This window comes from Apis dorsata, unplaced genomic scaffold (genome assembly GCF_000469605.1).
Source record: "Apis dorsata unplaced genomic scaffold, Apis dorsata 1.3 scaffold_68, whole genome shotgun sequence".
Lineage (NCBI taxonomy): Eukaryota > Metazoa > Arthropoda > Insecta > Hymenoptera > Apidae > Apis > Apis dorsata.
In genome coordinates this window covers 1,265,780-1,276,186 of record NW_006263366.1, presented here as the reverse complement: position 1 = coordinate 1,276,186, position 10,407 = coordinate 1,265,780, and the positions used below count along the sequence as shown (strand labels likewise).

General features: G+C 32.8%; 2 protein-coding genes across 6 annotated transcripts in view; one reads left to right on the top strand and one right to left on the bottom strand.

Annotated features, from left to right (window-relative positions):
• Positions 1 to 10,407, bottom strand: part of LOC102677285 (neuroligin-4, X-linked) — a 219,658-nt gene that overhangs the window by 89,595 nt on the left and 119,656 nt on the right. Inside the window, exon 6 of the mRNA XM_006610083.1 lies at positions 9,377 to 9,631. Coding sequence (XP_006610146.1) covers positions 9,377 to 9,631 — 255 coding nt within the window. The remainder of the gene's footprint in view (positions 1 to 9,376; positions 9,632 to 10,407) is intronic.
• LOC102676672 lies at positions 58 to 3,045 on the top strand. Of its 5 annotated transcripts, none has more exons than XM_006610081.2 (9): positions 58 to 675; positions 898 to 1,017; positions 1,147 to 1,261; positions 1,338 to 1,590; positions 1,666 to 1,782; positions 1,864 to 1,954; positions 2,038 to 2,094; positions 2,249 to 2,381; positions 2,626 to 3,045. In XM_006610081.2, the coding sequence occupies exons 1-8, from the start codon at positions 532 to 534 to the stop codon at positions 2,330 to 2,332; spliced, it is 981 nt and encodes a 326-aa protein (XP_006610144.1). In that variant the 5' UTR covers positions 58 to 531; the 3' UTR covers positions 2,333 to 2,381; positions 2,626 to 3,045. The 5 variants fall into 5 exon arrangements, with proteins under 5 accessions (XP_006610144.1, XP_006610145.1, XP_031371265.1 ...); XM_006610078.2 differs by having other exon boundaries at positions 66 to 675; positions 2,038 to 2,180; XM_006610082.2 differs by lacking the exon at positions 2,038 to 2,094.

The following is a 10,407-nucleotide window of genomic DNA, read 5'->3' as shown; positions in this document are numbered from 1 at the left end:
AAAAAAAAAAAAGAGTATCATCGCAATAACTATTTCAAAAAAAAAAAAAAAAGAAAAATCCACATCACAGTACCTGTCAAACAAGTGTGACAACTAAACACAGAGAAACATAATTGCTTCACACAGGAGGAGAGGGGGTAGGAATCGATTTGACAAGGGAGGTTCAACACGCACGCACGCGAGGGGAAGAAGAATATTATAAAATTATGATAAGTTATACCAAAGGTGTTTTCATAAAAATTTCTCGCCACCTTGGAACAAAATAACCAACACGTGTACCAATCTCCTGCAACTGGTGTTCGTGCTAAAAGTATAATAACCCGCCGTATATTGCCCGGTCGGGGAAAAATAACGAAGAAATTTCACGAAGGTGTTACTACGTGTGTATCGCGCAACCGGTATTTATCTTATGAACCTCGATTATAATCGTCGTTCTCTCGGGATCAGGCGAAATTCGAGGCAAAATATTTACTATATCTTCGAGACACGGCGCACGACCGATCGCAGTCGTGTTTCGGCTTTAGAACAGTGATGGATTTCTACGAGACGAACATCGTCAAGAGTTATCGCTTGTTTCTGCTCCTCGTTGGCGTATGGCCTTACGAATATTCAAAAGCGAACGAGATGCAAAGGATCGTGTACGTTACGTGCATAATTTCTTTTTTACTCGTTCAGGTACGATTTTGAATATCTTTCTTTCTTTTTTCTTTCAATTATTGTGCTTTGTGTTAAATTGTTGTGTTGATTGTACATACGTAGTTGTGGTTAAATGGATTTGGTATTATTAAAAGAGAGAATATTTTTATTTTTATTTCTTAAATGAGACGATCCTTTTATTCGAATTGATCGATTAAGTATTAAATTATTTAAATAACGAGTGTCTGGATATGTTTCTAGATTTTCACATTGTTCAACGATGAGATCAATTACGCTCTACTGTACCAGATAATTACAAATATATTGATCGTTTCATTAATATTAATAAAATATGTTAATATTTGGGTTAAGATCGAAAAGGTGCGTTTGTAGTTTGGAATAGCCGAAATAATAGGAAATACGTGTGTTATTACGATATTTTTACGATTTTTAATTCTTGTGAATTATTTTATCAATTATTCTATTTTCTTTCTTATTTTGTCATTATAGTTTAAGGAATTTTTTGATTATATAAGGATCGATTTGAGCAAATTGACGGAAACAGAAAAGATTTTAATAAAACGAACGTATAAGAAATGTTTGTATTATTGTCAGATTATCTTTCGTAAGTTTCTTGTTAATTTTTTCTTTACGTTATACAAATATTTAAATTTCCTGATATCCAGTAATCTATATTTCAGTATTCTCTTACTTTCTGGTCTTTATATTGATGATGATCCAAATCGTTGATTACGAGATTTCATCCTCGAACAGAACGAATTATTTTAATCGAATAATTTTAACCGAATATTTTATCGACCGTGAAAAATATTCTTATCCTATTTGTATTCATTTAAATATAGCAATATTGTTAATTTCTTCGATAGAGGTTGGTACCGATGTATTTCACGCAATAATATTAACGCACATTATTGGAATATTCGACAAGATTGGGTAAGCTTTTTTTTTTTTGAGACTCATTTTTTCAATTATTTAGAAAATTATTTAGAAATTTTTTTCTCTCGTTAGATACTTAACCATACATTTGTTCGACGAACCAAAGATTACTTGTCAAAAGATTGACAAATATTTAATTTACTACAAAAGATTGGTGTATATCGTGAATTTGTATAAGAGAAATTTGAAGTTGGTGATTCTTGTCTATTTTTGTTTATATCGTACAAAAGAAAAATTAACTTAATTCGCTTATAGTCGTATATATTTTAGATTTTGCGAAAAATACAATTCTAGTATGGTTATATGTGGGATTATTCAAATAATTTGGGGAACATTAATTGTCTCTGCCTTACTCTTGAAAGTAACTATAATTTCTAAATATACTTTATACACATTTTCCTTAATTTTAACTCGTTCATCTTATAATTTATTCAATCTCTTTAGTTGAGAAACGAGTTATCGTCACACAATCTACGAATAGTATTTATGTATTGTTTTTTCGTGAGTTTATATTTTTTTATCATATACATGATAATATTACCCTATCAAAAAGTATACGAGATCAGTGAAACTTTGTTCTTCAAGGCGTAAGTTTTTAAAACAAATATTCACTTGATAAAATATATTTCTATTTCTTTATAAATTTATCGTTTAGCTATTGCGGACACTGGTACTCAACCTCGGCCAAAACTCAGAAATTGCTGTTATTCCTTATGCACAGATTCATGACACCGTATAATTTCCGATTTAAAAATTTCATAATCGTGATCGACCAAACGTACGTGTCGGTGAGTCGCTCTTTATAATAAATTTGATAAAAGTTGAGGAACTTTACGGAAAAAGAGCCTCCATTATTCGAATAATATAATTTCAATATTACAAGGAAAAATATTAACTATAAATACTCGAGAATCTTCTTCTCTCTTTTCGAGGTTCTCTTTTCGATAAATGATTCCTCAATCGTACGATCAACAATCGTTATTGAAAAATTTCAATTTTTATCGAAAAAACAATATTTTATTTTGATTAAAGATGATACGAATCGGTTTCTCCTACTTCATGTTCATATATTCCATCCAAGAATAATCGATGTTGAGCGTGACCGATCATCCGATGGATTTCGCAGGATCATCGTGAATCATCGTGAACGGAGCGGTACGAAGTATATATGCGGCACGATATCACGGACTAATTAAACCGAGAGGATATTGCGTAAGTGTAATTACACCCTAATTGTACGCGCCCTACGCGACCGATACGCCACGATTTTGTCACGCACCGTGTTGTATTTCGCAACCGCAACGCTTGTTGCGTTTGCGGTACGCGATTATCGTGTGTGCTGTTCGTGCTGTTCTATGAGATGCACCGGGAGACCATGTGGAAGGAGAGACAATGTTACTTTGTTACAACCTGGCCTTTCTCAACGACACCGATTAATGTTAAAATGACGATTGTATTCGCACACTTTCTTATTCTATAATCGTCGAAACGATATTTTAATATTTCGTTAGCAGTTATTGTATTGATATTAATAACACGTTTGAAAATTTGAAAAATGTATTAAAAATAAAATTAGCGGAGTACAAGTAAGTACAAATACGTGTACGCTTTTATCGCGGAATTTAAATTACACTGACAATTGTATATATTGTGTATGTTGTACGAATGTGGTTAATTTTTATTTTTTATTTTTTATTTCTCGAATTGTTCGAATTGTTAGAACAAATATGTCGTTGTGGGATACGGTAAAAGGTAATCTCTTTTACATTTATCTGCCTGGAATCTAATATTTTTGTAACATATAAAGTTAGATCTAATTTTCTTTTCAGGGGATAAAAATCTTTTTTACACTTTATGTGTGAAATTCTTTCCCGGTAAATGAGTTCATAAAGTTTGCATATTTTTATTTTTTTTCTTTTTTTTTTTTTTTTTACAACAGCAATGACGTGATCTGCATATCTTTAAAGTTCATCCACGAGAACGCTGCCGGAAGTTGAATACTCGACTGACCTGTTGTCAAGAGGTTAACAAAATGGCACGAAGTATACTCTGAATCAGGATACATTTTTCCATAAAGATAGTAGTGATAAAATGTATCGTGATGATCGAATTATACGCTGTTCCATTCCATGTACGATTTTAAACGAACAATCTAAATTTTATTTCGACGAAATGAACATTTTTAACGTGAAAAAACCTACCGTTGAAACAAATAATTAACAGGAAAATTGTATTTTTACGTATCGCACGTGGAAAATGGATTTTACAGTTTAGAAAATAATCATATTTATATTTACATTTAATTTGAAGAAGGTATAATGATATTCCTGCTGGAAATTGCGTTAATCTTTGCGACATGTTATTTCTGTTTCGCTTTATTGAAGTGCAATTGATAGCTGCAATCGAGTTCGTTTATTCGCTTGATGAAACATTGTAAACTGATTTCGCTGTGCAAATGCAGCGTTTACACGCACCTACGTATTTCATTTTTTTTTCCATTCATGCTTTCTGTTGTATTTCACACGGTATAAATTGAATCAATTGTACTACGNTTTTTTTTTTTTTTTTTTTTTTTTTTTTTTTTTTTTTAATGAACTAACTTCGTAAAGAGAGAATAAAAAAAAATATTGATAAAAGTTTTGCGGTAAAAAACATTCAATTTTTAAATATTCGACGAAAAATACTTTCGTTTTTTATTTTATAAATATACGTATGGAATATTATAAAAGAAGTATAAAAAAATCTAATTTATTTCGTATTACACACGTTACATTTTACATTTTAGTTTCTTCGATCATTTTTAGAATTTTAGATCTTTAATTGCATTCAAAAATTTTACTTTACTTTTAAACCAAAAAAAAAATAATCGAAAATAATTATTTAACGTATTAAATAACGTGATTGATCGTCGAATCAAAATAATTCTCAAATTGTCGTGCAACATTCACGATATACGTTTAATCGCGAATCCAAAATTATCGTGTTCATTGCTCATTTACTTTTATCGCCCGTATTAATATTCATTTAGAAATCCTTTGTAATCAAAATTAATATAAATAGCCAGTCATCGTTTCACAATGCAATTATCGTGAAAACGAATACATGTACTTCATGTCGTATCGTTAATGATAAAACAGATTTCTCGCGTACTCACGTGCATTATAATCATTAATCAATTTAATCCTCACAATTTTCCTCACGAAGTTGTTTATATTTCTCCAATTTCGATCAATTAAAGTATATCGGATGTTAAACTTTATGTAACTAATATGATAAAATTTCAATTTTGATTCAAGTTATACATATATATATATAGACAATAAGAAACGTACGTTTCTTCCTTCTTCTTTACCGATTTTTAATAAGAACTAAAATAGCAACTAGTTTCAGATATACCATTCTCGAGTGTCAGAAAATAAGAAACGTACGTTTCTTCCTTCTTTACCGATTTTTAATAAGAACTAAAATAGCAACTAGTTTCAGATATATCATTCTCGAGTGTCAGAACTAAGGATTGTATTATCTTTACTTTAGAAAACTATAGCACTCCACTCGAAGTAAGTAGAAGCATAAAATAGTATTTCTCGTGTTAAATTTTTAATATTAATATATAAAAAATTTTGTAATTTTTAGAAGCAATTCCCTTTGTCAATTCTCGCTTTTGGCATTCTTTTATATTCGAGAATATAAATCGTCATCGTTATACACGAATTATTATACATATTCATACTGATGGAGTACTCGAGTCCTTTATGCAATATTACAACACTACCGAGGGAGAACTAACGAGACATTGAAGCTTCGTAAATTCTATTTGAGTACCTCATTTATTCCGTAATACATCATTTTCAATCTTCCTTCTTCATCGTAATCTCTTCTTAGAACTATAATATCTCATTTATTTCTATTTTTAAAATTTCAATGCCTCGTTACTCCCTTATTTAATTCATCCACATACACGCACATCGATTCCGTATTATTTCAATAACGTACGTTATTCCTCCCGCCATTTGCAACCTCGCGTCCTTATAATTTTGCAAATGCATCTTTGTATTATTGCGTAAATTTAAAACTTTTTCCATCTTTTTCAGAAAATTCTCTTCCAATATATTTTTCACGCGACTCGTCAGAAGTTGGTGGTAAGTTCGACATTTCAGTTTCGAGAGAAATCCAAGCGCCCGTGATTAACGATCGAACGATGAAGTGCAATCAACGAACTTCGACAATTTATACCGAGAAATATTTACTGTTTCGCATTGCTGATTCATGCACACAGCACCGCGGATGTAACAATTTAAACAACGATGGCGCGCGCCCCGTTAACACCGATCTGCTACAATATGCATCACAGTGCTTAAGGTATGCTGCGCTCCATGTTCCCCAGCTTTTCGACAAATTAACGCCAGTGGAAACCGAACATGTCGCATCTCACCGATTCATCTCTCTCCTCTCTCCCTCTCTCCCTCTCTGGTTATGCTTATATTTATATCTACCCAGCACACACGTAGAACGTGAGTATCTTTCTCTATTTTTTTTCAATCTTCAAACATGGTGAAATTTTGCATTCGATTTACAGCGCAGTGAATTATCTTAAAATAACTTTCAACATTATCTTATATTATCCTTCTAACTCGTAATATTTAATTTCACGTAAAACGCCACCGAGAAACGAATATAAGATAAAAAAAATATATATGGATTTTGATGAAATGGAAATTAGAGAAAAAAAAGAGAAAAACAAATATAGAATTTCAACGAGAAAAACTTGTTACTGTTGGACAAACACAAGCTTACGAGCGCGTAACAATCGATTCGTCCGATTCATTTATGGATTATTTATACGGAGAATATATTCGTTCTTCAAACAGCAAAGGATTCTGTTTAAAGATGCACGGATCCGAAATAATAAATGATCGCGCGGAGAATGGCGTGAATGCATCCGAGTCGACAATTTTCCAATTTTGTATGCCTGGATCGACACGAAGCGAGCCCAAAAACTCGTCTGGTTGTTGGTGTTGCGGACAACGCGCGTACCCTAGCCGTTTATCAATCGCTAATCTTATCGCCGAATCGCTGCAAATCTTTGCCACGGTAAAATTCGTTATTCCGTGGCCGTTATAAATCTGGCCCCTTATCTGAAAAGAGGAGAGATCGCGCTGGATGTATCATCTCTTCCCTTTTCATCCACAAAACGATCCACATGACCAGATTCTCTCTCGTCCATCGAATCACGAGTGTTTGAAAGTGATCGAGTCAATGAAAGTTTTACTCAAGTTCCTTCATCTATTTATTTTCTTTTTATTTTCTATTATTCTCTTCCTTTCTTATATGGAATAGATTGGTATTCCACGATTGGATAATGCTGGTTATCGATGCTCGAAATCTTTTCGCGTAACAAAAGTCGTGACCGATGGACACCAAGTGACAATGAATCCCAAGTCGGTCCCCGTCCGCCACGGATCTCTATTATTGATCCGGCAATATTTTCCATTCAAGATGGAGCGTACGGGGATATCTTACTTCTCGCTTACACGGAACATTGGCACACCGGGCCGAGAATGGGATTCGACGTTGAATCGGAAATTGCAACAGTCACTCGTAGCCGATGATTTACCGGATACCAGATGTCTTTTGCATTGCGCTCAACCGTACGGATTAAATTAAGTTTGGTATTAATAAATGCATTCCCGTATGCGTTTCTGTATTCGTGGAATACGCATAGCCTCTTTTCTTAAATAATGGAGAAAATGTGGAAGGAATAAGAAAGTTGTTTCTAGTGGAAAATTGATCATAATTTTTAATAAATAAGAAAGAAAGATTTAAATGGAAAAATGTTTCGTGTTAAATGATAATTTGATCATTATTCAGTATAAAAAGAATATTTGTCGATATTTATATAATCTTCTTTTAGTATTTTCAATGTCGATGAACTTTTTTGCTCTTTTCGTTTTTTCACGATTAGATTTTAACGTTAAAAGAAATGTAATGCTCATTGTCGAGAAAAATAATATTATTCGGATTAATTATTCGAGAAATGATAAAATAAAGGAGGAAATGAAAGATTAAACGTTTCGTTCATATTTAATATATGAGAGTGTCAGTTAATTGTAATTCATAAACTTATATCGAATTGAAGCAAATAAATAAACAATTACGTAGTAATTAATGTTCGTTTAAATGAGAAGAAACTGGCAACTATAAATGGGAGTTGAATAATTTTGTCCAGGAATTTCATAAATTAATTGAGGAATTAATTAAATTTCGTCATGCACAAGGTAATTTTAATAAACACGGAACGCGTGTTAATAAAAATAAACCAAAGATGGAATTTTTCGAAAACAAGAGGGAGACAAGTGTTGAAAGATGATAAACAATCGTAAATAATTGAATACTTATTTTTGATTTAAAATTGATATAGTTTACGCAAATCGAATAATTGCCATTGTCGTAATTTTTTTTTTTAGAGAAGTAAATTTTCTCTTAATTATATGAATATCTCGCGAACCATATTTGCAATGAGCGTTCAATAATTTAATTACGCGTTTTTATTATCTTTCTTCACGAGAGATTTCCTAGATTTAACGAAAACTCTGTTTACAATCCGAACGAACGAGAGCTTAATTTCCATAACGATCGCTCAAGATTAAAAAAAAAAAAAAAAAAATTCGTTCTGCAGACGCACACTCGGTAAATTTTCATAATGGCAAACATTAGTTACATTCACGAAATATCTCGTTCCCACGGAATTTACTCATCCCGATAATATCTCAAGTTAGAGCAGCTTAGGATCGTTTCACCTCGTTCATCCTCGCCATTTCTACCCTTTATCTCGTCTCGTCGCCGACTTCTCACGAGGGAACGAGGATTTTTTCATATCCAAAGGAATGATACAAACGAGCTCGTAGCTGCATAATTTGCCACATTCCTTCGCGAACAAACACCGCGTCGTCATATCATATTTATAAACAAGACACACTTGTCCCTTGGAATTACCCGACCTACATATTCTGCGTACGTAAATGATAATTTTCATTTAATTTTGTGAAAAATATTTTCAATTGTTTTAATCGCGAAACAAAAAAAAAAAAAAAAAGGAGATTCATCGTTACAATGATTTCTAGATCGTCGTAAATACTCGCGAGAAAGTAACTTTGTAACTTTCCATCCTGCGAAATGGACGAATGTTAATACAATATCGCACGCTCCGCTCGGCGTTCGATTTAACAAGCTTTCGAACTCGAATTTTAAACAAAATTTCGAATTTCAAACAAAATGAGATATACGTGTCTCGTAGCTTTGGATTGCGATGTACGTGTCGCTCGCAATGAAATAGCCGCTGTCAATTGTGAAGATATACAGATGTAAACAATGCTATTTCACTTCACGAGAAAATATTTCGAATAACTTTTAATTGCATCGATCGGTGAGAATTAATCGAATACGGCGCATAGATCGAAAGATGGGAACACCGAACAGTAAAGTTCTACCATACCGATCGATTTATTAATTCTATTCCACGGGTTTAATTTATTCACGGCACGGAGAGGAAAAGCTCGAGCGCGCAGATGTGTTTTCGAATCTAATTATCTCATAAAATCGTGAGCTTTATAATACTTTGTTAAATGGCTAATAATAATATGCATATTATCAATTTCAATAATATCGTATCGTATGCTATCATAAAGAATTCTTTTGATTATATAACTAATTTTGTCTTTTTTTGTTTTTTTTATTTCTTCTTAATTCTTCTAGGATATCAAAGAAGAAGAAAACGACCACTTACCTGAGGATAATCCCCATCCTTCATCTGATAATCGAACACGTAGAAATACGTTTTGGGCAGTGGTTCTTTCTCGCTTTCGGGAATCGGTGCTATGTGAGGATTATTCGGTTTCTTCGTGTGTCTTAGAGTGAAGAGGTCGCCAGTCTGCACCAAAGGCGCCACAAATTGGGCGTCGCTTAGCGCCTGGACGCAGGCGTCCTTCGTGTTCACCGGATGCTGCACTGTCCGCTCCCAATCCGTGTATTCATTCACCACCTGGTCCAATTAAAACGATAATTCAATCAAACGATAAACCTTACGAAGAAAAAAAGAATATTCAGGGTCTGGCAAAATGTACGAGCGAATACAGGGTGGTTTCTTTATGAAAAGATAAGAAGAAGAAAAAAGAATGGAATAAAATTTTTTCGTCCAAGGCTCCGTGAATTTCAAAAATTAAAATTTTCGATATTCTTTTCACAAGCTGTGAACAATTTTTTCCATATAGCAGTATCTTTAAAAAATGCATTAGTATGTTATTAGTATTATTATTATTATTCTATCTTAATGCAAAAAGTATTTTAAATAAGCTTGGACTTTTTGGAGCTTTGATCGAGTCAAATATTTGATTAAATTAATTCCGAAAGTATTTCCTCGAATTATACAATTTTCTCTTTTACTCTCCGTGCATTGAACGTATCGAAATGCATCCGTGATATCAATACAATTTCATTTTTTCACTTTTCATTTTCACGTCTATGAACGTTCATCGAAATTTTTGAAAAAGTTTCGTTCGAATTTTACAACGAATCGAATCGAATAATTTTATTACTCGATATTTTCGATATTTGTAAAATATCGAAGGAGGAAGGGGGGAGGAAAAAAAAAAGAGTTCGATTTTTCCCCATTAAACGTATAATATTTCCATCGAAACTATTGAAATTCGAAGCATCGATACACGCTGGAATTTTCCTGGTTAATATTCGGTTTCCCATCTTTCGATACCGAAATCGGCATTTAGATAACGGTCCACGGTTACAAATAATCAGACACGT